This window comes from Apium graveolens, chromosome 4, assembly GCF_009905375.1.
Source record: "Apium graveolens cultivar Ventura chromosome 4, ASM990537v1, whole genome shotgun sequence".
NCBI lineage: Eukaryota > Viridiplantae > Streptophyta > Magnoliopsida > Apiales > Apiaceae > Apium > Apium graveolens.
The window spans coordinates 298,123,851-298,150,007 of NC_133650.1; the positions used below are offsets into that span (position 1 = coordinate 298,123,851).

The window sequence follows — 26,157 nt, forward strand, 5'->3', positions numbered from 1 at the left end:
CTAAAAAGCTTATGGAGTGTGGTGAAACCTTTATTAATTGAATTCTCTAAATTATAACATAGCAAAAATCTTTAATAATCGAATTTTCTAAAAAAGCAAAACAATAATCGTTCAAAATATATCTTCAATCGTGAGTTACTAGCATAAAATTATTAGGACATAAATTTATAAGAGGAATTTTATCAAATACTACGTGACATTGCACATAACTTGGCTTAAATTCACCTAACACGGCTTAAATTCATCTAACACTAACCCTTACTCAAAATATTAGAAAGAAAACATGGAGAAAAGATAAATATAACAATAACAAAAGTGTTATAAATTATAAAATAGAGACATATACAACTCAAATTAAACAATGAGGTATTACCTGAAGTATTATTGTTGAGAGGTGGGTGGGAAGTTGAAGTGTGAGGTGTGTGTTGTTCTTGAGAGGAGAGAGCATGAGGTTGTGCGTAGTTGCGTTGAAAAGCCCGGAAATAGGAATAGTAGTAGTGTGAGACGGTTTTTGTTTAAAACATTGTAAAGTCAACGAGCTGCATTTAGTAATATTATTCTCTATTCAGAAATTATGTATTTTTTCGTACTAATTCATATCAAAATTAGCTTAATACCGCTAAATACCTACTCATCTAAGTTGGGTGAGAACAAAATATTTTAATATAAATACACGAGATTATATTTGTAATTGCACAAGTTGATTAAAAAGTTACTAATTTTATCAATAAAATATATTATATACTTATATAAATCACTTAATCACGTGTTTAGTGGAATTTTTCTCTTCTCAGTTAATATCTCTATCCAAAACACCCGATTCCCATTGAACTACAATTTTTACTTATTAGCGCTTACAAACTTTCTTACTTAAAAGACCAATAAAAATAAAAAATCAAAACAAACTCTTTGTTTCAAAATACTATGGAACCAAATATAAAATAAATTAATATTCAATTTCAAATAGTTTGAAAGCAAAGTATATTAATACGAAGTACTAATATACAATAATAAATATATTATCATTAAAATTTTACGAATTTTCTACTATGTGTAATGTAATAAACGAGAAAACTTATAATTTTACGTCAATTTAATTGACGGAGTTTATGTAAATATAACATAATTGCTAAATACAGTAAATTTTTACTTTATGCAGTAATGAGAGATTACATGTTTAATCTTTCCTTGTTTTTTGTGCTCATGAGTATATTAAATACAGAAGTACATGAGTGTGATTAGTGTACTACGGTTATTTTTAAAAATATCGTTGTTCTAACTTTTTAATATATCTCTTTTATTTGTCAAAAAAAATATTTAAATATTTTATGTTTAATAAATTCAATTCATTTATTTTTGTGTATTTGAATATTATTTTATAGTATATTCGAATAGAAAATAATTAAAAGTTACTCCATTCATCACGTTTGGTATCGAGTTTAACAAAAATTGAAATGTCGTGAGTAAAAGTAAAAAAAAATAATTGGTAAAGTGGTGTGTGACCAATTAATATTTAATGTATAATTAGGGGGCGTTTGGTTAGAGGTAATCAAGAAAGGGAAAAGGAATTAACTACTTTAATTCCATTTGTTACTGTTTGGTTAGAAAAAAGAATCATTCCTTTTGACCATTTTTATTATTGGGTTTACCCAATACTCTTTTATCCTGATTCCCCGCTACCCACTAGGTTTTACAATTCTCTTTCCCCGGCCCATTATCCCATCTTCCCTCTTATTATCAGTTACGCTCTCATGCATATGTTTAGCGGCAAAAAATTCTGAAACATCGATCCAAGAACATCCAGAGCATCTTCTTTCAAAAACTCCCAAGGTAATTTTTCTTTTACTTTACTCTTTTTCACCTTCATCTTGTCACTTTTACAAGTCTGCCGTTGTACTCCTTGAGATGGTTAGGGACATAGGTGGGTTGAACGAGACAAGAAATATGTGTTTATAGGAGATTGTTGCAGGTTTTCTGTATACACTAGCTCATCACAAAAAATAGAACAATTAGTGGTCACTTTTATAGAAGTGGTGAAACCGTTAGTAGACAATTTCATGCATGTTTATTGGCAATCTTGAAGTTACATGAGGTTCTACTTAAAAAACCACACCCATACCTGAGGATTGCGATGACGAGAGATGGAAATATTTTAAGGTAATATTTATTTATTTTTTCTAATAAAGAAAAGGCCTAAAACAACACATAATTTAAAATAATTGTTTACTTGTTTGTAGAATTCTTTAGGTGCACTTGATGGTACAATGATCAATGTAAATGTACCTTCTGAGGAACGATCAAAATATCGAACAAGAAAAGGTACCCTTGCAATGAATGTGTTAGGAGTATGTTCACCTGATATGGAATTCATTTATGTTTTGCCTGGTTGGGAGGGATCCGCACACGATGGTCGGGTTCTTCGAGATGCAATTTCTAGGCCTAATGGTTTAAAAATTCCAAAAGGTAGTCAATCTAATTAGTTAGTATATTTAATTCTTATTACAAACTGTGAAATATAGTGAATAATAGAACAAATATTTTTTGTGACAATGTTGTTATTATCTTTGTGATGGAGGATATACTAATGGAGATGGATTTTTTACGCCATATAGAGGACACCTTTATCACCTTAAAGAGTGGGACAGTGGTTCACGTCAACCACACACGGCTGAAGAGTATTTCAACTTAAAACATGCAAGAGCTAGAAATGATATTGAACGTTGTTTCGGGTTATTGAAGGGGAGATGGGGAATCCTTAGAAGTCCATCTTGGTTTAGTTTACAAACACATGGTCGTATTGTGCTTGCATGTGCTTTATTACATAACTTGGTTAAAAGATATATGCCTCCACGATCATTTAATGATGATAAGTTTTATGAGGAGGATGACAGTGACGATGATGGAGATGAAGATGATGAAGATAGGGAAATAGAGTATATAAATACTATTTCCGTAACCGATTCATGGACTAATTTCAGAAATCAAATGGCTCAAAATATGTTCAACGAGTGGAGAGCTAGACATAATCGTAGATTTACCTTGTGATACTACTTTAATTTATTTATTGTTTAATAATTTTCATTGTATTTTACTTGAACTGCAATGTAACTGAATATGTTTTATCTCTAAGGTAAAGTTCAGTTCAAATTTGATCATTTTTCTTTGCTTTCTTATTTGTATATATTTTGTATATCTTGTGGTATGATTGTTATGATATGATGGAAGAAAGCAGTGCAAGTGGAAATGGTAGGGGCCGAAACAAACGCTTCTGGACTAACGACGAAGACAAAGTTCTCGTGTCTGCATTGTCAGAACTTGCTACTGATCCACATTGGAAATGTGAAAATGGTTTTAGGAACGGATATATGGTTCTCTTGGAGGAGGTCATAGGCAAGGCTCTTCCTGGGTGTGGGTTAAAAGTGATACCACACATTGATTCAAGGCTTAAAACACTTATTAGCAAGTTTAGAGCTATTGCTCAAATGCTTTCTACTAGTGGATTTGGGTGGGATGATGATAAAAAAATGATATATGTCGAAAGATCAGTGTATAACGAATATTGCAAGGTACGATCAAAATGTTTTTATTATTTATTATTATAGATTTATGTTGCTTTACTGTGTATTATTTTTTTCAGACTCATACTTCATGCAAGAACTTATATGGAACCGCATTTCCATACTTCAATGATTTGATGGCCATTTACGGTAAGGACTATGCTACTGGAAAACCGGCCGAAGGTTTTGTTGATGCGGTTAGTAACATGGAAAAAACAACTCCTGCTCAAATCACTCTCGACTCAAGTGATGACGGGGAAGATGTTGTAGGTGATGATGTCACTGAAACTGTTGAATCCGAGGCTCCACCGTCAAAGAAAGCAAAAACTGGAAAATTCTCTAATAAAAAAGGAGGGAAGAAAATTGTTGATCCTGCAGCATCTGAAATTTCTCACTTACAATCTTTTATGAAAGACATGAATGTTCATCTCTCCACCATGGCTAATGTTATGTCACGTGCTGATGAAAGAGAGCAACAATTAGCTGAAAAAAATGAGAAAGTAATAGAAGAATTGTTGTCATTCAATATGGAAGGTGTCAGTACTACTCAAGTCTTTGAGGTAGCCGACATTCTAACATCACAATCGAACAAGCTCCTGATTTTTAACAAGTGTCCAGCTGCATTGAAAACCTCATTTGTCAAAAGTCTTCTTAGCGTGAGTAGTGAAAATTCTGATTGAATCGCTATCGGTCTTTTACAATGATTAATCCGTTAAGTTGTATTTGCAAAGACAATAACTTTTTTATATTTCTATTTCTGCATTTTGATTCTGTTTATGAGACTTAGAAAATAAGATTTTATAGATATTGTGTTTGTTTTGAAGAGACAAATCTATTTTTGGTGTCTTGAGCATATGGTCTGAGCTTGTTTGCTCAAACACATAGCAGTTATATTTGTACCTGTTTTGGCATTTTTTCCAATAATCAGTTGCAGAAGTATTCACTCGATATTGCAGAAGTACATTGAATGTAGTTCAGTTCTCTGTATGGTACGGGCTTGATGAATGATGTATGTAATGCGAGTGTTAGTTTACATTACTCTTTGTGGCCTTTATGACTATATAAGGTTATAGGATTTGAAGAGTTTGTTTGCTTATTGGATCAGACAATTGCTCAAGTTTCAGAAGGTTCTATTGAGGATTATGAAGAAGTCATGGAAGCTTGCTCTAAAGCCACCAAAATATGGATGCAAGTTACAATTGCATGGATCATCTGCAGAGTTAATTGTTTGAAATCCAAGTCCGCCAATATGCACGTAATTTAATGACCCCCAATATGATGCAACTGTCTATTAGGGGAATTGTAGATTGTCTTTCTATTTCCACCAAAAATACAGGGAATTTTTCTAATCTGGTTCACCTTTTTAGTTTATATCATGTTTTCTTGTTTAAAGATGTGTAACCTTGCCCTTAGATTCCTCCACCAAAAAGAGGCAAATTTGTAAGGCAAATTGGTGATCCATGAACTAATGCATTTAAGTAATATATTTTCTGTCTTCTTTGCTAACAGGGAGATGCTAACAACGCAGTGGATCGCCTGTGGCAGAAGAAGAAAGCTGAGCTTAAACAATAGATAGAAATTATTATCTTTGTCGTCTGTTAGACCTGTTTTCTGTTAAAGTAAAAAGACTTTGCCGGCCGAGATGGAGCTTTGTCTACTGCTAAGAAATTCAGTTGTAGACACACGTCCTTGGCTCCACTTGTTCCATCTGGACTAGTTGCTAGGAATTTCTCTTTATCTTTACTTTTAATCATAATGACATAAACATGCAGCTTATTGTGAATGTCTTTTTGTTTTTCAAAAATTTATAAATAAACTCGTCTGCTGATATGTAGTTTATAAAATGCATGCCATGGTGATTAAAGCAAAATATGGGGTTTGTATTAATTTTCGATGAGTGTGTGTGACATGTAACTTCTTAGTACCATTGAGTTTAGAATTGCTGCCTGGACATTTCTTGTGTAAAATGTCAATAATAAAAGTGCCACAGCAGAGTCTAGCAGCAGTATTCTTTGCTTTCACAATAGGGAAGAAGAGCAACATGGACTAATTGCGACTGAAGCAAGTAAGAAAAGAAAGAACACGGGCAAGAAAAGGAAGGTTGGTGAATATGTTGTTTCAATGATAATTTGTTACTTCGTTGTGGTCAACCACGTGCTTTTCCCCACCCTTTTAATATCTAATGACAAACTATTTACATAGATTTATTAATGTTAACATCTATTTTCCAGGTACAGGCACAACCTGAATCCATAGTTGTTGAGGCTGAAGATAGCTTAACAGGACTTCTGTTATAAGCCTATCGTTACTGGCACAAGTGTTGTTGGCTCACTTGATTATATATGTGTGGACTATTTTTCTACTCCGAGATCATTGTTTTAAGTTTTAACAACTATTTTTTTTCTAACTAAAGAAGTCAACATCTACAATTAGCTTTGTGTACATGGTGTTAATTTTTGTTACAAGAATGTGCATAGTTTTGTGGTAATAAATAATTAAATAGCCGTATCTATAGTTTAGTTTCAGTCATACATCAATATTTAAATTTTATGTTCTTAGGACAATTTGAATTTGGACGGTATGGGTGTCATCAGAACGTCCATGGAATGGTATGAGTGATTTTTGGTTTTGATATTGTGTTATGTTATAGTTTATTCCCAAGTAGATGAACCAAACAAGCACAAAGATAAAGGGATAATTGTCATTCCGTTTCTGGATATCATCCAAACAAGGAAATCAATTCCGTATCATTCCTTTCCTTTCCTTTCCCCTGTTTCCCTTTCTGAGTCCCTTTCCTTTTCCTGAGTGTGAACCAAACGCCCCCTTAGTATAGGAGAAGATGTAAGTGAGTGTTGTAAATTTTTATATTATAAAATATTTATTCTTTTTGTAAGTTTTGAAATTTATAAAATTGAATGAGACATCAAAAAAGAAAAATGTATAAAAATGAATGAGGGGAAGAAGTATCATATTTTTTTTAAAAATATAAAATTTTGAATAATCAATTATGTCTAATAAGTACTGTATAAATTTTAAAATAAAATATTTTTTTAATTTTAAAAAGAAAAGTGCAACGTACATATAAATATGTAAAAATAAATCTACGATTTGGCTATTAATGTGATGGAAAGGAGAATGTGTTAATCCCAAGAAGAGGACGTGGTAGTAATTAACACAGTATAATCAACTCAATTTACAAGAACGGACCATTTAATACCTACAAGGTTACAAAAGTAATTATTGATTACTTTATTGCGTAAAACAAATTATTACTGTATTTAGCACCACTCAAATATAAGGTTCATCACTATTATATAAAAAAATCAATTAAGATATCCTAAAATTATAAGTTTACTCTCGTTATGATTTGACTAAGGGTACATAATAATTAAAAAAAATAAAGTTTTATATGAATTAAAACTAAAATAGTTGTTATTAACTTATTATAGGCTAGTTATAGTGAAATCTGGAAAATCTGCGTGCGAGCGTGTGATAGAGTCGTCCTGTACATCTAGTTGTTGTTCCCTTAAAACATGGTATCGATTAAACAGGCGTAAACTCCGGCCGGCCAAAATAAAAATAAAAAAAGCCGGCGGTTTAGAGAATGGAACCGCCGTCACTGGTATCAAAAGCAAGGACTGCCTTTCATTCCGCTGCTGCTAAAGCGGAGAAAGTTTTTACGGATATCAAAAAATCTGATCATCCAGGTCTCACTATTTTTAGTCTCTCTTTATTAAATATCCTCTTCTTCTTTTTAGTATTTTTAGTTTTCTCATTTCGATTCGATTTTTTTATTAGATTCTCAAGCTCACTCCGATAAATCCGATGATTCTCCTATTGTTCATCTCACCTCTAAGGTATCCTTGTTTGATATTTTTTTATTTGGATCCCTAAATTTTATATGATTTATCGCTTTTATGTTGATTATCTTATTCGTGATTTTAATAATCAAATGTTGAAGATGATAGATATAGATATAGATACATTTAGACGTAATTTGGTAGTTGTTATTGGCTTGTTGAAATTTTTGATCAATTCGAGTTTTGTTTTGTTGATTATATGTATATGTTTGATTTGTTTACTTTTAAATACTTAAACGAAAATAGAATAACCGCGAAGTGAAGGATTTGAAGTGGAGGCCAGCACCAATAAAGGCCAAACAGGACTGGCAAGAGAGGTTTAAGAATATTAGATTACGAAAGAAGGAAGTTGAGGACAATTTACCTGACGAACCTGACAATTCTGCAATGGCGTTTGCGCTTTTTGACCAGAATTTGTATCTAGAGAATCCTAGAGAAGTTTCTCAATCAAAGGTACGGAATTTTCACCTGCATTAATGTGTGCATATACACTTCTGCTAGATTTTTTGTTGGATGAGGCCAATGTAAATGATGAAATGAATGATATGTAGAGATGCTTCTGCTTATAAATATGCATACAAATATGCAATGCTGATAGATTTGTTTTTAAACAAGCATTTTTACCCACTACCAGTCATTGTTGTCGCAATTGTTGACTAGTCGCAACTAGTCGTCGACTGGTCGTTTTCAGAGGGTCGCCTGGAGAGATCTTTGTAATATCACTATTTTATTATTAAGGTAGGTATGGGAATTTTGGATTTTTGTTGTGAGAAACTATATATATATATAAGATATATATAATTACATATTATTATTTTATTGACCATTTAATGAGCTGGACCTTCGTTGATTCGACTTACAGAGATGACAACTATGTTCTGAAGTCTGAGCAAGTGTTTTATACAGCTTCCCGGAAGAATGCCTATGTTAAATATGAGTAATGTGTGTACAGAATAGGAAAAAAAATAAAGTAACATAATTGGTCTCTTTAAAGACTTCATTTTTAAAGGTTTATTAAATATTACTGTTTTATTTGGATGATACTCGGACATAAATATTTTACCTGCTCAGAATACGTCTCCTTCCTTTGTTTTGACATGTTCGATGATATAGAAAAAAATGTAAGCTGAAATGTCCCAGACAATAGACATCTATTAAAAAGTCAGAATTTAGTTTTATAGAAACTAATACGGGGCCATGAGCCTTGAATACACTTTTTTGTTTATAGTCAATTGCAGAATTCTAAATAATCACAAACACATGCCTCCACTGAGATTTGACTCCTTGTTCTTTTCTTACCAAGAAGTAAGGGGATCCACTAAGCTAAGCCTTGCAAATTATCTTACTTTAATACTTTAAGGTTGAACAGGGATGAGATTCAGTGTGGTGCTTTGATCACAATCAAACTGTCCCCAACTCCTCAGGGTACAAGGTAGAAAAATCCCAAACAACCATATAGCTTTTAGTTTTACTTACCTATTTGAAGAATCTACTTTCGAAATCGCCAAGTAGCTTATAACTTTTTAAAAAGGTGCAGGTCAAGTTTCCGATTTTGAAATTATACCAGAAATCCAAAAAAAAAAACAAAATTTAGTTCTAAAGAAACTAATATTGGGCCATGAGTATTGAAAACACTTTTCTGGTTATAGTCACTTAAACAACTCTAAATACTCCCGAACACATTTCTTCGCTGAGAATTGACTCCTTGTTCTATTATTACTAAGAGGGAAGGGGTATCAGCTGTGCTAAGCCTTGCAAATTATCTTATTTCAACACTTTAAGGTTGAATGGGGATGAAATTTTGTGCGGTGCTTTGGTCACAATGAAATTGGCCCTCGCTACTCTGGGTTCAGGATAACAAATTACCACAGAATCCAACCATGTAGCTTTTACTTATTTATTTGAAGAATCTACAAATAGCTTGGAACTTTTTAAGAAGGTGCATGTCAAATTTTCAACGTTCACATTATCAACCCTCCCGGTATCACCTACCGACTATAATCAAAATGTGTACGGTCTAATTCACTAAATTACATGTCAACGGCATGTGTGATATTTGATACTCAGTAGTCAGCTCAAGCCAGTGAACTGAAGATATTATTTAATTTTAAATTATATTGGGGTATGCTGTAGAAAAGTGCTAGTTTCAGCATTACTTTGACCTACGAGGTAACTAAACTTGTACCTTCTATTCTCAGGGTGTAGAAAGTGGTTGCCCCAGAGAGAATCTGAATGCACCTAACGTAGATATCATTCCCCCTGTAGCTTATATAAAGCAATTGGCTATTGCTATCGAGTAAGTAACTGTTCCTGATACTTCTAGTGTATCTTCTCTTGTTCTGTTATTTCCATTGGAACATTTAAACTTATTTTCTTTCTTTTATCTCATTTAGTGAAAAGTAGACATATATACTTGTGTAGTACTATACCTTGAAAACAATCAGTGTTGCTCCGCTTATTTAAATGCTTTATATATTCTTGACTATTTTTCCTTACATTTGTTAGCAATGGCCGATTTCCATCACTCAGACATCCTTGGTTGTACATTCACGTTGATTGTGATAGTTACATAATGCTGCTGCTCCTAAACATTGAAGTAGTTGTTAAACCTTCAGTATACTCTATTTTGATCTTTGATATCTTCCCATGATAGGGCTGGGAAGAATTATAAGACAATCAAGGATCTAATGGCATGTTCCACATCTTCGTCACCTGTCAGAGAGAGGGCTAGTTTGAGTTTCTCAGCAATGAAGTCATTAGTGTTAAGGGAGAAAGAAGAAAAATTTGCCTCCGAGTTTAGTGCAGATGTGAAAGCTTTGTCTCTGATTAATTTGTTGGTTGATGCAGGTAGCTTTTAAGTCAGGATTCAGTGAATCCATATTTCTTAGTAAAGTGTTTTCATTATAAGTTGTTACATTGCCCTTGATGATCTTTCACTTCCATTGTAATCTCTACAAGTCATTTGCAGAAGGACATCTCCCGGGACAAGAGTCCGGTTCTGGACATGAAACAGTTACAGACATATCACTGGCCAAAGAGATTCACGGTGCTCCCCCTGAAAGCTTCATTCTTAAGCTCGCTGAAGCATTCGGAAGCTTGAAAACCCTGAAGAAAATGGCTTTCTTCTGGATGAGGGTTGTTGCCGAAGTAAGTTTCCATGCAAAATATAAACTTATCTTAATGATTGTTTAAGTTGATTAAGCAAAGTTCACCTATCCTCCAGTTATTGTTATTATTAAGGGATTCGTCTTAATTTTTTGCTACCATATTATGTTAATGACAAAAGGCTTCTTTCTGTATTAGTGTACGTCTTGAAAACAATATCAAATTGATTGTTTCAACTAATTTAGTGGCTATAATCCTGATGCCAATTTAAAACTAAAAAACAACTGTAGAAGTTTTGGTAAAATTTTCCTTTGAGGATGATTCACTAAAAGGTTGGGAAAGAATATTGATGGTTCTGTGTTTCCGAATAATGCTTGCCCAACAAAAAGTTCAATGAAATTGAAATTGAAGCCTTGGAAGACTTGGTAATCCTTAGATTCCATTGTTTGCTTTGTTGTAAAGTTAATTTTATTTTGCAACATTGTGCTTTTGCTGGATCTCTATAGTTTTAGTTGTCCTGACAGTATCACGGAAGTTGTAACATCTGTTTAACTTTAAAAACGATTTTGTCAATCTCCAGTACCTTATAGGGTAGCGAAACTGATGAAATAAACATGTAAGCAAAAGAATTTCTCACCAAAGGATTCAGAAAATACTTTGAAGGTTCAGCAACCATTCTGGAAGTGTTTCATTGGAGGAGAATTTTCATAAATATCAGTTTCAGTCCTACGAAATAATGGGGCGTTTGCTTCATGGTTAATGAGCCTGGTTAACTAGAATCGGAACCTAAATTCCATATGTTTATATTTGGATTAGTAAAGTGTTGTGTGGATTGGTAATCTCATTCGCTCCATACCCCTTGGGATACTATATCATTCCCATTCCCATCAACCATCCAAGCGCCCCTTAAATGCTTCCTCTCATGCATTTCAGCTCATAAATTTAACTTTCGTCTAAGAATCACCGTTCTCCAATACTAATTTCTAGTATTTGTAATGTTAACATAGATGTATTGCAAGCTGTTAATAAATATCAATTTAACTGATAGCTTTGCCTTCTATCATCTGACATGCAGGTGAGAAGACTCTGGTCTGAAGGACAATATATTCCTAGGATACCTTTCGATGAGATTCCAGACTTAAATTCCTGTCTTCTATATCAGCAGTTGCAGGTCATTAATTGTTGCATTTCAAGGAAAAGGCGCCAGTCTATTGCCGCTGAGTCCTTAAATTCTGTCTTATCAATGCAAGCGAAAATAAATGGTGAGGAGTCAACTACTCCCGCAGACGCACTTCCTTTAAACCCTGTATTATATGCTAAGGTTAGCAATGGGGAACTTGTTCTTAGATTGGGAGCGGACAAACAGTGTGAAAGTTTAAAAATGCTGGAAAGTGGGGAACCTATTTATACCCCTGTTACTCAGGTTTGGCAGAATTATGCTCCACAACTTATATATAAGTATCGGCCTATTCTTTACCAAACTCAGATAAATATGTATCTCTATAAATTTTGTTTACCAGGAAGGACCTTTGCTGACAGAAGATCTGATCAAAGAAAATGAGGAGTTTGTGCTGCGGACAGGCAGGTTGGTGTTTTTGGTTAAATTGCGGCCCGAGTGTTTTGCTTCTCCGTGCCCTGCATTTTTTATTAGTATCACATAAATACCGATGGTCTGCTGATACGGGGAACTATATTACTCATTAATGGTCGGCTTGGAATTTGTAAGCTGCGGCTTGGAATTTGTAAGCTGCAAAATTCATCATATCAATGAACTCACGAGATGAGCATGAGCAAAAGCGGTCAAGTTATGTTTTAATAATCCCATTCCACTAAGGGAAACTAAGGATTGTGCATGCAAAGCATATAAGGATATAGGGCTTAGAGAAAATGCTGCTGTGTGCATAACCTTCATTTGCGACCAAAAAATGATAATGATCACGTTTATATCGTGTAAATTGACCAAGATCACCATATTTATATTAGATTTGTAGATTAATTACTGTACACCTTATCAGGGGCATAGGAATTGAGTGACGATGGGCACCCACACTTTACCCTTTGACCTTTTTAAGTAATATTATTAATTATGAAAATATAATTATTAACGCATGTATGTCTCGTCCAGCCTTTATTACTAAAAGATGTGAAGAAAAAAGTGTTTATTATAAAAAAGTCAAGAGATTCAACATTTTTGGGGGTGTCAACAAGTATAATTTGGCCCCTTAAAAATTTGTGTGATTTGGCTCCCCCTCGACCACTAGAAATTTTAAAGCAGAATTTGGCTACCCCACAATACTTTTTTCTGGATTTGCCACTTCTCCTTACCATATTTAGCCGGTATATGTATATGGTGGCATTTACCTAATATATATTGCAAATATTAATTGCTTACATTCACCGAAATGACAGAGAATGAAATAAAAACTTAACTCACATATATAGCTTCACTGTTTTTTTTGAAATAAGATTATATTGTCATTTTCATGCAAGATCAAATCTTTTACAGAATAGGTAAGATGGATGCCATGGCCCGATTCAATTGTAGTGCCGTACTAAATTTTTACTGATCTGTGTACATCATGTTTTTTTTATCTCTGCGCAGTGTTGGTGCTGGTTGTTCTCAACTCCTCTCTGACATGCAGGCGTTCAAGGTAAAGTTCTTCCAATATCTAAAGTTCTTTCTGCATTCTATTATGGTCTGAGGTGTAGTCTACATAGCTTTTAAAGTTAAATTTAATTTGTAATTAACAAAGAGGTTGACCTTTAAAATGACTATATTTTAGCCAGAGATCAGAAATTCGGAAAAGATTCTTTTACATAATTTTCAATTATCCATCTTAAGTTTTAGGTTCTCTTGGACGAGAAAGAGTTATTTTTTCAGTTTGTTGAAGGAGAATTTGTTGTATATTTGTAGTTGAAAGAGAGTTAAATTTGGCGTGTTATTTTTAAGGTTCACATTAGCAAAGCAAAATAATATAGAAAATCTAAAATGAAAAAGATAGCCTTCTTTTTTCCCTTTTACAACAGAATCGTATTTTCTTTCCCTCCATAATTTGATAACCTTTATTATACTTCCACCGGGGATCCCAATATGTATGCCCTTTTCTTGATTTTGGTTTAAATTTAAACATCTTTATTGCATTTTTGTCTGCACCCTTTATATTCAATTGTGTGGGAGACATTTGTGGCCAATGATAGTTCGCGATTTTAACGTAAAATGTAACAAAACAAGAATAGAAGATTCTTTGTTTTTTCTTGTTGGAATCTTGTATAAGGCTTTTAACAGAACTACAAAATTAGTAAAAATATTAAGAGCCTTGAAAACAAAAAAAGAGAAGACTAAATGTCAGACTTATTTGAAATATTATACTCTACATATTCCGGCTAACACATAATCAGTTCTGTCTTTTTTGTTCTTCATCGAGGATAAAATGTAAGTACAAGATATCAGTTAGTTAACTACTCTGTCTATTTTGCACATAATTGATTCTACACAATACTGTTTAACTTACCACCTTTGTTACCCGGACTCTTCAATTTTACCCTCATACCCGTGTCGATCGGACATGACATGAGTGTGGGTATGGGATCTGAGTCGGATCATTCAATTGAAATCTGGACACTCCTATTTTCAGAAATATAGTTCAAAATGATTTACAAAGCTTCACAACTTGTTATTGGCGAGAGATGTCTATAAATTACCATTTCCATGTTATTCTTTTGATCTATGCTATTAGTTTGAAGCAAACAATTAGTATATGTCCTTATATTGGTGGAAGACACTAGTTCACAAATTTAAAATATATAAAATGTAGGTATAGTATCACATATGTAAAGGCCATAAGCCGAATCCCCACACCCGTGTCCAATTTCGGATCCATATCCACGAATCGTAATTTTTAAGAAATGAAGGGTATGACACTTGGATCTGCACCCGTGTCCGACACCCATACCCGAGTCCGGGTAACTTTGCTTACCACCGCATATATTTACATTCTAATAACAGTGATGTATGTAAAGTACTCGAGAGAGAGCTAGTAGTGAAGATGACAAAATAGAACAAGAAAGTAATATGTTAACCACTAGAAGTAAGGAGAGTATTGAACATATATACAGAGAAATGATGTAATAACTTCTACCTAAAAACTTTGGCAAGAAAGGTTATGACATGTCATAAAAAACTATTATGCTTTCTTTCTACTTAGATTTAATGTCTCTGTACTGTTTTATTGTTTTTCCATCTATTTTTTAGTTAATAATCTTACATATTGGAAACACAAACACAATCTTTTGTTCACATCATTTTATTCTCAACTCCAGCCAGCAAATCGTCCCAATTTAAATGTGAGTGCATATTTCTTGAGACATCCTTCATTGTTCTACAACGGTAAAGGCATGATGAGAATTCAGCGGATTCAACTCATAAAAATATCTGCAAAAAATCAAAAACCAAATTAGAAGCAACTTTAAAAACAGTACACGTAGTCTTATAAGTTATTATTGTTTCAAAGCTGTTAATTAGACACATACCTCCATGATCCAAACTGCTCCCCTTGTGCGTTTGTGGTTTTTTAATCTAAGCCTGCAACTTTGCAAGGACAGCGGTGTCCCATTGACCTCAATCGTTACCCGGACAATTGTATATAAAGGAGGTCAACAAAAGTGCAACAAAGATGTTTTTATTTAAACCAAAATCAAGAGAAGGGCATAGAAAACCAGACAATACTGTATGAGTTTTAGGGCCAGTAACTTCTTAAAAGCCGATTATGGTAAATAGTTACTAGACATGAACCTGTGTCTAAGCTTCCAAGTTGTATCTTTATTCTATATTTCTTAAAGACTTATCTCATATTCTTTCCAAGTTGCTCTATTATAAGTCTAGTTTTCTTCTCTTCTCACTACATTGTAACAGCATTAGGGGAAGAGCCATATTAAGGCGAGTGTATCCCATTACTCACCCTCAATTTTCTGAAAGGAGTAAACATATATACACATGATAAGCTATATCCGTAATTGTAAGACCTGCGAGTTTAACAATTCTAATATCTTAATTTATAAACTATTCAAATAGTTGACGCTTATTCATGTTGCTGTGGTTTGGTTTATTCTAGTTTGGCTTCGGGAACTTCTATATTTATTTGTCTTGTTTCATTTACAATTTTGCTACTGTATTCTTTAAAAGTGAAAAAAACTATACTTCATAGTTTGTTATATTCTTTAGATTGTTAATCTGTTAGGTTCTTTAGTAGCTTTTATGTACTAACAATTCAGCAGTCATATACTATATTTATTAATATCTGATAAAAATGTATACTTTAATTTTTTAATAAAGTCGGATCAGATATTTTAGTTCTAACTTGTAATAGCTTATTATGCACATAAAGAACTTATAATGCAATCAAAAAATTTACTTAATATAATGTATGTTTATTGGCCTACCCTAAAATATATTTCTACCTTCGCCACTGAACAGCATTTCTCTTAATTAATGTTAGGCGGCAAACCCAGGTTGTATTTTAGAAGACTTTGTAAGATGGCACTCCCCTCCGGATTGGACGGAATCAGATATTAGCGATGAAGCTAAGGAAGCCCCGGTAGACGCTGATCTACAGTCTTCCAAGGGTCAACTAAGTGGGCGAATGCAGAAAGAAGGTATATCTTCATTCCACAAGACATTATAATTATGAGATTGTTCTGGCTTAAAAAACATGGTTTTGGTAACATCTAGGTAATTTGTGGCGGGAATTGTGGGCAACTTCAAAAGCCGTACCAGCTATCAAACAATCCCCACTCTATGATGAGGATTTATCTGTGTAAGTGAACATATATAATGCTTTGTTCTTGTTTTGTGCTAGATTAGCCATCTGATAAAAGCTTGCACAATGCTTTGAGTCTGTAGGGAAGGTATTCTAAATGCTTTTGAGGAGATCCAGCCGTCTGAGCTATTTGAGCAGTTGTTTGTTTCTCTTGTAAGTTGCCTTCCGAATCTTTTCTTGTAACCATCATCCAATTTTATATGTCCACTTGGAGTAAAGTTTAGGAAGGTACCCTCACAGATGTGGTGGGTTTGGGGGGGGGGGGATCTGAGGCCCTATTTCAGGTTGAGCAAACTATTTTACAAGGGACACTAACATTTTTGTGAAAATGTGCCTTGATTAAATTACTATATAGCCAGGCCCTGCATGTCTTAACTGAAATGTGACAAAACTAATAAAAGCAAGAACTAAAGGAAAGAGGACATAATTTGTGCAATGCATGTAAATACTGATTGGTTGATCTCCAGGAAGTCACATGCATCACTTTCCTCCAATCAGGAGATTTTGTAGAGCAAACACATGTCCTCGTAGCATCACTAGTTTTCTATATATTATTTGTATACTATGTTTAGCAAATGAGTGGCTTGCATGTTACCTATAAAACCTGAATGTTGTGCACATTGATTACTGTCATTTCCATGTGTAACCCTATAATTTTCTTCTACCAACATACTTGTTTTTGCTTCTTTTAATTAGTATACCAGAGTAGTTAGTTTGATTCCAATTCGCAAAGGTAATAATATATTTCACTCGCTGCTGATGTACTGTGTTTCGAATTTGCTAAGGTAACATATATTTCACTTGCTGCTAAGGTAACATATGTTTCACTTGCTGCTAATGTACTGTGTTTTAATCGCAGCTAGGTTTAGGTTTTATAATTGCTGAGCCTAGACTCGCTGCAAATTCTAGTATTTCGAAGCTGTTCTTTGAGTGCAAAGACTACATAATTGCTGCTTGTCAAGGCAAAATCTGGGTTGAGAAAATTGATGATATATGCCAGGTATTTTGCAGCTGACTAACATATACTCCACTTTATACATAAAATATTGATCGGTCCCACCACTTTACTCGCTTTTTAAACTTTCCTCCACTGCTTTATCATTTTTCCTAATCTCCGTGCCCAAACCAAATGTAAACAAATGGGAGGGACGGAGGAAGTACTAATTTAGTTGAGCAGTTGACTAATTGCATCAGTATTTTTAATTCTGCAGTAGAGAATTTGATACCAGTTGGCTCATTTCGTATGACTAAGTGTGGGAGGAAAGTATTATGGTCTTATTAGTATTTTATGAAGTCAGTTTAGCTCAGTTTACAAGACTGTTTAGTGAGTTAGTCAATTTTTTTTATATTCAATATTATAGAATTGTTCAAATTAGCAAATGTTTTAATATTCTTCTCTATTACATCATTACTTAATTACAAAAATGAAAAACCACCGAAGTGCCATTCCAGTGAAAAACACCGCATTACTATTTTAATTAACTAACAATCACCAAGAACTAGTCACATTTTGTGAAATGTGAGATGTTAATTTGTTGATTTTCTTACTGATGAATGCTGATTGCATGCCTTTTTTTATTTCCCTCCTTCTGCACTTGGATTGCAAATGAAAGGATAATAAACTCATTCTGGTGATCATATTTAAAGTCTGACCATGATAGATAGTGACCCCAAAGTGTATTCAGGCCAATGCTATCTTTAAGTAGTTTCTAGTTTGCAAGGAATAGAATTGTTATCATGCGTCCAGTCTGATCTTTCAAATTTGTGTGATAAATTGTGATTGCAGGTTTATGAAACTGTCGAGATGATGTTATCAAATCCGGATGAAGTTCTAAATATGACAAAAAATTCTGATGAGAGCGCAATAGCTGGCGATCAGAAAAGTAAGCTTAAGCGGCTGAGCCTCATTTTCGGTGGAAAGGATAGACAGTCGAGAAAAACACCAAAAGATCAGAAGAATTCACAAGAAACCCCTAAACAACAATCTTTTGCATCAATATTTTTAAAGAAGCCCCCTAAGCATGGCAATGCATCCCCGGCCGAAAAACCTGCTTCTTCTGTTGACAATGATTTGACAGTTAATTAAATATACTTGAATTCTTATGTAATTGTAAATTATTTTTTGATATATAAAGTTAGAGGGATTTCGATTTCGGAATGGTTTCTTTTTTAAGAGTGATAAAAACATGAACACCTAGCTTAGGTCTCGGGAACTCAATTTTCATATTTGGTTGTGTTTTTAATTATGCACAAATCTAAAATGTAAAGATGAATTGAGGAAGTTTTCTACCTCATATTTCAAACTAATCACTTTTTCATTATGAAATAAAGAGTCTGGTGAAAAGCCATTAGGGGACATTGCACAGTGTAGTTTAATACGAACTGAGAAAATGTAAGAACCCCAGGACAATATATTTGAGTCTGCAGTGTCAACAAAAGTCCTTAGGTGCCTTTGTTTGCTTATGGAATCGCTTATTTGCTCAATCTGTAGAATCATCTTCTTTTGTTTGTTCTTTTGTTTCTTGGTCTTCTTCTGTGTTGTCAGATTGGAGATCCTTCATAATGAGCTCAGGCACCACAAAATTGGCAATCCAGTACACAAAGAGAAGACCCGTTCTGTGAAACCAGGTAACTTGATAAATATACATATTTGAAACAGAAGCATTGATCTTGCAACATACAATGTGTCTTTTCTTTATGTTCATGTAATCAGATAGTGATGTTTGAAAAATCACAGGTAGAAACAAAAGAAGTGAATAATAGTATTAAGACTTGTGAAAATAGAGACAAGGTAATATACAGAAGACTGACGTTGTGCGGAGTAATACTTTCAAGTCCCCAGAGTATGCTGCAACTGACTCTACTCCAAGAACAAGAGAAGAGGTTAGTGCATTTGTTCTCAATGGCGAGACAATGTTTTGTCGCCTATGCTGAAACCGTATTGCGTCGTGATATGTACTTGTCTTCTTCATTTGCCGGGGTTGCTTGAGTTGTTGAAGTACGGTAAACAGCGGAAACTGGAAACAAATGCACGTCATTGAACAGGGGTGGTATTTGATTCAATTCAATATTATGAGTTCAACTTCAGATATCTCGTCAAGTTTGCATAGGTGATATGATTGTGGATAACGAGGATGTTTGGCTGGGAAGATAACTTGTTGGGGTTTGTCAAGTGCCAAGGTGTTTTAAATTATGGGCCTGATGTGCATGTTAAATAGTGATAGTAGATCACTTTGAACTTAGATGCATGTTACAATTACAAGAATATGTGTAAGCCCGAACCATATAGCCCAGATATGTCCACTTGAGGGGTTTGCCTATCCAACGGACCCTATTTTTGACCGGTTAAATCGAGAGAATTCAAACGGTAATTCGATTAGGTTGGAATAAGAATAATTTTAGAGATATCATTGTTTAGAGATATCATTGGATGTCCGTATCACATAAATTTCACCAATAAAAATATCTCAAACCGTCAAGTCAACCATGTTACGTTATTTGGCATCAAATTTTGGTACCAAATTTAGTACCACTAGCACTACTGTGGCACTACCCTTAGAATAATAATCAAAATCAAACTTAATTGGCTGGGCATGTGTTAGATTATGTTGGGGGCAATACTGTCCTATTTCTATCGTGCTCTTCTACAACCCTTGTGGGGGCTTAACTTGCTATAAATACAATTTCGTGATACTGCACTAAAAATAAATCACAATAACAGTTCAAGACTTCAAGTATGTTTAATTTAAGTTACTGGTTTAATATTTGATATAACCAAAACTTCGTTCAAAGCTCTCTTGCCACTATGATAAGAGAGAGCCAGTAGCAGGAAAAACAAGTGTACATGTTGCAACTCATTATCGAACAAGCAGAAATATAATTACAAATGAGCTGATAATAGAAAGAGCCACTTAATTGCAAGCACTATGCAGAGGACGAATTAATATCCATTGCTGGTGCTGCTGCTGCTGCATACATTTTAATGAAGGATACATAGCCAAAAATGCTTGCCAACATTTATTAAAAATTACTAGTGATACTATGTCAATGCAATTCGTTGAGGAAATGTCGTAGTATTATGATAGTCTGCAAGAATATAGACGGCAAGAAAGGGAACAGGATGGAGTATTAACTTGCGCTGGTAAAGGAATGAAATTGATTAGCTTCTGAATTTTCAACCATCTCCTTGCAGAACATTTATTCCACCTGCGTGATAATTAAATGTTATACAGCTCTCTCGGGCTCTATAAATACGAGTACTAGTTGAGCCTCTGCTTCATCTCAGTTTTAAGTTGTTGTACTAGTGTGTTGTAGAGTAATATAGTAGCTTGTAGGTAATATCTCTAATTAAGCCTAGTACTAGAGTATGGACAAGTCAAGCAAACTTGTACTTGTTGTGTTGCTTGGTGCCTTGATGTATGGTACCACTAGTGCAAGAATGCTGGTGGACTCATCGCTTAAGAGTACTTTTGAAGATCAGAAGAACATCTTCGGTGGAGGTGCAGGCGGAATTGGAGGTGTCCTAGGTGGGTTTGGCTGGGGAGGTGGCTTAGGCGGCATAGGTGGCATAGGTGGAGGCATAGGTGGAGGTGCAGGTGCAGGTGCAGGTGGTGGCATTGGTGGTGGCATTCCTGGTTTCACTCCGGGAATACTTGGTGGCTTAAATGGCAACGGTGTTCCCAGCTTGTTTCCTGGAGTACCTGTTGGCTTCGGAGGGATTCCTTAAAACTGATCAGCTCCCTCTCTAGATTTATTAATTAATTATTGTAACTTGTTCTTATTGCAAGTATCATGTATGAGTGTAAGTCCGATTAGTATGCATGGTTGCCTAATGAAAAACATTAATGAAATGAATGTTCTGCATTGATAATTACCAGTCTCACTCTTGGTTTTTAGTTTGGAATGAAAAATTCTTATATGAACGTGCATTTCGTGCCACATGAGCTGCACTATCCGCAGGTGGTTTAACAAAAGTAATATGAACATTAGGCATCGCAAAAGTAAGTTTTCTGCAATAGCTAAGCAAGAGGGAGATAAGAGGATAACATAACCCAAGAGTTCAGCATTACCACTACCAGACAATCAATCTCAACCAAGAAATGATTCGTTTGGAGTGTTTTAGAATGTGAAATATGTTTAGCAGCTGGTAAAATTGATGAGACGTTAAGATAAAGAACTATCTGAGAAGAGCTAATTGTTTGATCTCTGGTATCATGTAACTATCTTGTCAAAAAGGAACTAGTATAACACAAGTTCGCCACCACGAAACTAGCGGTTATAATAGTAATTTTTTTACAACTTTTTGATCAATATTTAGAAATTCATTTTTCTAACTCCGAAATACACATATGTTTTTATTGTTTAATATTCTTCCTTTTTTTTTCCGCTAAGCGAATATTCTTCTCTTGGTTTTATGAACTAAATATGTTATTCATTACCTTTTTAAAATTAAGAAAAACACAGTTTTCATAAATGGAAAGTTATATATTAATGTAAGAATAAGAAGGGCTATTTTGGAAAATACCCAAGTCCAAAGATATTTGGGCAAAAATACTATCATTTTTTCAAAAAAATTGCACAAATAATTTATTATTTGCAAAAATATTATTTTTAATTTATTTTTTTCTACAAAAATACTATTTTCTGCAACTTAATTCAACTAAATGCAACCATCAACGAGTTAATACAACTCCATGCAACCTCAAATTGAACAAAAAAACTAGATTCAACTATTTATATATCCGTTTGATTTTGGTTAATTTTGTTTATACCATTTTTATGCAAATATTTTTAGAAAATAGTAAAAATCGTAAAAACACTTAGAAACGTTAGTATTTTTGTAATTTCTTGAATAAGAATCGTAAGTTGTATACTTTCTCGGTCCCACTCATTTATTTGTAGGTTTTCTTCACATATTTGACACGCATTATAAGGCAAATATATAGTATAGATTCATAATTTTTTTTTAAACTTTTTTTATAAAAATGTGAATATAAAATTTGAATTTAGGAGAAAAAAATTTAAAAGAGTTTAAGTGTGTGTCCTTGAGTATAATTTAAATTGTTGTGAATTGATTTGTCATGTGGTCAAATATTGTAATAGTAGGGCTAAATTTTAGGAGTAGAAATTATGAAAATGCATTTAATGCTATTATTCTTCACCTTACTTATAAATAGATGGCTTTGCAGAATGAAAAAACTTGTACGGAGCTTCCTTTCTATGCTCATATTTCCCTCTCCTGACTCCTCGTCCGACCCGACCTCAGACTCCGACCTATTTTACTTTACTCTCTGGCCGCAGTTATTTAGGTGGAATCCCGAGATTTAAGAGGTTTAATTCATCTCGGGAACACACGAAACAAAGATATGAACTAGGTAAATAGAAATTGAAAAGAGATGTTTCCAATTCACCAAAATGAGAAGTTTTTTCTACATCCATATGATCTACTAAAGTGAAAGTAGATCGGTATTGCCCATATAATAAAAGCAGATCTTGATTCATGGAGTCCCAAGAAAGTAAGAACTCCAACCTGTCCGATGCTTCTTCGGCCAAAACGATATACAAGTGGGACCTGCACTATGAGCAAGCTGTGCGAAAAACCGTTTCTTTTTTCCGGTTCCGAAACAACTTGGGCGAATTAGGGTTCTACCGGGAAACCATGGATTTTTGAGTTTTCGCCATTGGTTATTGGTTGAGCCGCTGGAATGGAATGAGATAAGAATCTCTGGAGATCTTTCCTCTCCACTTACTCGTAACAGGCTTTCCATCTGCCAGAAGAATTGTGTGAAATAAGAAAATTTATCCAGTTGAGGGATCTTTCTTTCGAACAAAGTATTCCCTCCAGACAGAAAGAGAGTCATTCATGTATGAGTAGCGAAGAAGTCTAGAGAACTTTTATTGGTTTTTGACCAACGGAAAGCATGGGAGAAGGATGACAAACGTTGGGTTTTCCAACGAACCTAAGCACCCTTTTTCTTTATCATTCGGAAGAGCTCTTTTTAATAAAAAAAATATGGTGTCTCTTCTCTTATGCAATTTATGACTCCGGCAGTAAGTTAGCCGAAATAAGAGGTTTCGGCGTATCGGGGCTGCTAGGCTACTTTCTTTATTTTCTTATGGGATTGAAAGTTTTTCGGTAATTAATTCATCTGCACACCGGTTATTCCACATCACCGGTCAAGGAAAAGGGAAGGCTTATTCAATAGCTGCCGGTTACGTCGTTCTTTCAAAAAGTATATTCTGAATTCCTATTCCTACTCCGCCTCCTTCTCTTTGCACTCACTCCCGTCAAGGGAGAGGAAGATGAATATGAATAGTTAACCACTAGCTCCAGTCTCAGTACCCCATCTCTCATTCCCGGCATTCCTCCATCAAACCTTCTTGCAAAGATAAAGAAAGCACCGGATGAAATAGCAATTGTCCTTTCCTCCCCCCTTAGACCTATCCGAAAGAGGAAAGAAAAAAGATCCCCTCACGATATGGGATGACATGACCCTCTTTGGACGGTTCCTCCTTTACTTTAAGGATAGTACCTAGTAAGGAATATTAAAGGCACCAGCTCTTTCCCACAAACTGAGACTCTTCTTCTATGTCACTTCTGGTTCTCAAGCAGCAGATTCTGGGCATTCATCTGTAGTTGTTCCTATTTGTAGCTAATGCGCCGGTATTCCTGCAGCTGGAGAAAGGTAATGGCGTCCCGTTTTAGTAACAGGCTTTACGGACAAGACAGGATGCAAAAGCTCATCCTTGCCGATTGTAGTTTATGGCCTTCCTGGTAAATAAGAAGCAAAAGTAGCAAATGCAGCCAAAGGAGCTAATGAGCTCGTAGCTTGTGTTCCTGTAGCTAAAGTTGCTCAAGTAGCCTCCTTAACAGAGTAGACCTCGTTTTCAGCTACTGTTGTGGAAAGGACTTTAGAGGGAGAACCCGTTCTACAACACATTCCTGTCTTATTCTTCTTGGTTGAGAATACGCGATTGGTCAAACAATGGCTTGTTATTGACTTCTTTGGGCGATGACAACGGCGTACATTCCATAAAGTTGAATCCAACCTCCTTAGTAAGGAAGATGTCTACCCATCATCAAAGCAAGCCCAAGTCTTCATTTGTAGGACTTTATTTGATGGTTCATGTAAGCTTGGGTCTTTCATTCGGGCCCTCTTGGGACACCCTATGGGCCAATGCGTATAAGCTTGGGCTTTATTAACGTGGCTCATTTGACGACTCGGTACATGGATGTCACGGGTCTATTGGCATGAAATATGGAATCTTTTCCACGTAAGCTGGTTGTACAAAGTTTGTTTTTCATACAAGCAGTGTGATTTGGGGAGATTTTGTTTGCTCCGCAAGGTAGCCAGAGCTAGCCAGTTTTTCATTAAAAAAGCATGATAGTCTTCAACTGCAGATTAGTAGTGCGGAGAACTAGTCATAATTGTGCCTGCAATGCAATTCGTATTGCATGGCGAGATTCCTCTACCACTCTATAAATAGAGGCTCGATAAGTGCGACTTCAATGAGCAGACGATTATTAAAAACTTTCAACAAAATGCCTTTTTGCGGCAGTTACTATTTTCGGAAATTGACTGAAAGTCGCTTTACCGTGCATATATTAGGAAAAGAGTCCTAGCTGTTATACTTATATCTACTTCTTTAAATAAACTTTAAGAGAGTAGAAGGAGCGGATACACCTTTTCAAAAGGCTACCGGGGCAGTTGCCAACATCATAATGGAGATCTTGATGTACTTGGACAGTAAATGCCAGAGTGAGCCAGGCAGTCAAACCCGATCGGAAAGACCTAGTAGGAGGTTCAACTCTTGAACTCTATCACAGCCTAGCGATGGACGAGGGAATAGCCTTTCCGAGATAAAATACAGTACAAAGACGAGAGGAAAACTTATTGATGTAGTTGCTTGTAGTGATTTCGTCGAGATTGGATTGGTGTTGACCCGAGGAGGACGGCTAATAATTTATATTAAAAATAGCGGACCGATGGGGTCGTTTTTCAAGCACGAATAAAACGATCTAAAGGGGGTGTGCACAGTTTAGAAGAATAAGTTGTTTTCAAGTTAATCGAATGAATCCTATAATAAGTAAAAGGGACGAAAAGGATTGATTGGGAAATTAAAATGTTAAAGCAAATAATGAATTAGAAATGAGAACCTGGTGATATGTTGTTAGCACATAAAAGGGCTCCTTCAGAGCTTCAATGACAGGTGTATCGCAAGGTCAGATGCTTCCTTTGCTAACGAGGTTAGATTAGTCAAATGAAGAGTCTCCATGTCGTATTCTTCTATGTTGCCGAACCTACTGGGCGCATCCGAAGTAAAGTAGAGTTTTCCAGTAGACTAGAGATAGAACTAGCACTAATAGATCTCAGATTCCTAGAAGAGCAATAAAGCGAAAGAAGCAGAAGAAGGTTATGAAAGAAAGCTAGTTCATCGCCTCAAATAGAGCCTTATCACTATGCCCCTGTTTCCGATGGGGAAACCACAGACATATATAGAGTTTAGGCAGGCGGGCGGGCTTGGGGGGGGCATATAGAATAGGTCCTGGTATAGAGTAGCTATCCCAAAACAACTTACTGGATTTCATTCCTTTTACAGGGAAGTTGACTCTCTTAGTGTTCGTAATTATGGATAAGTAGATCTTCATCCGCAAAAGCGTAATAGCTCACTGGTCTAGCCGGGAAGAAAGGCGGATTTCCCCCCCCCAATTAAATAGTCTTTGCACGGGACGGTCCCCGATAGTTAGAGGGTTATCAACCAAAGTTTACAGAGTAGTTTTTCCTTTGGTAAAAGAGAGTTTCGTCAGGTTGAACGTTT

General features: G+C 35.0%; 1 protein-coding gene, 1 long non-coding RNA gene and 1 pseudogene across 2 annotated transcripts; 1 reads left to right on the top strand and 2 right to left on the bottom strand.

Moving 5' to 3' along the window:
- Nucleotides 1-7,012: 7,012 nt before the first annotated feature.
- LOC141721318 (uncharacterized) lies at nucleotides 7,013-18,491 on the top strand. The gene is made up of 14 exons (XM_074524183.1): nucleotides 7,013-7,264; nucleotides 7,356-7,414; nucleotides 7,664-7,870; nucleotides 9,616-9,713; nucleotides 10,071-10,264; nucleotides 10,386-10,564; nucleotides 11,598-11,945; nucleotides 12,043-12,107; nucleotides 13,125-13,173; nucleotides 16,018-16,174; nucleotides 16,251-16,335; nucleotides 16,422-16,491; nucleotides 17,198-17,338; nucleotides 18,125-18,491. Exons 1-14 carry the CDS (start codon nucleotides 7,162-7,164, stop codon nucleotides 18,422-18,424), a joined length of 2,055 nt encoding a protein of 684 aa, XP_074380284.1. The 5' UTR covers nucleotides 7,013-7,161; the 3' UTR covers nucleotides 18,425-18,491.
- Nucleotides 18,492-18,634: 143 nt separating this feature from the next.
- LOC141721319 (uncharacterized) lies at nucleotides 18,635-19,642 on the bottom strand. The gene is made up of 2 exons (XR_012574688.1): nucleotides 19,150-19,642; nucleotides 18,635-18,954 (listed from the first exon to the last, which is right to left on the bottom strand). It is a non-coding gene; the product is annotated as an uncharacterized LOC141721319 (long non-coding RNA).
- A 2,996-nt stretch (nucleotides 19,643-22,638) lies between these two features.
- Nucleotides 22,639-23,105, bottom strand: LOC141719883 (putative mitochondrial protein ymf1; annotated as a pseudogene).
- Between the last annotated feature and the right edge of the window lie 3,052 nt (nucleotides 23,106-26,157).

Coding starts and splice junctions, on each gene's coding strand:
- LOC141721318 (XM_074524183.1), top strand. CDS start 7,162: ATGGAACCGCCGTCACTGGTATCAAAAGCAAGGACTGCCTTTCATTCC. Junction 16,175..16,250: donor TGGGCGAATGCAGAAAGAAG/GTATATCTTCAT, acceptor GGTAACATCTAG/GTAATTTGTGGCGGGAATTG. Junction 16,492..17,197: donor AGCAGTTGTTTGTTTCTCTT/GTAAGTTGCCTT, acceptor TTTTAATCGCAG/CTAGGTTTAGGTTTTATAAT.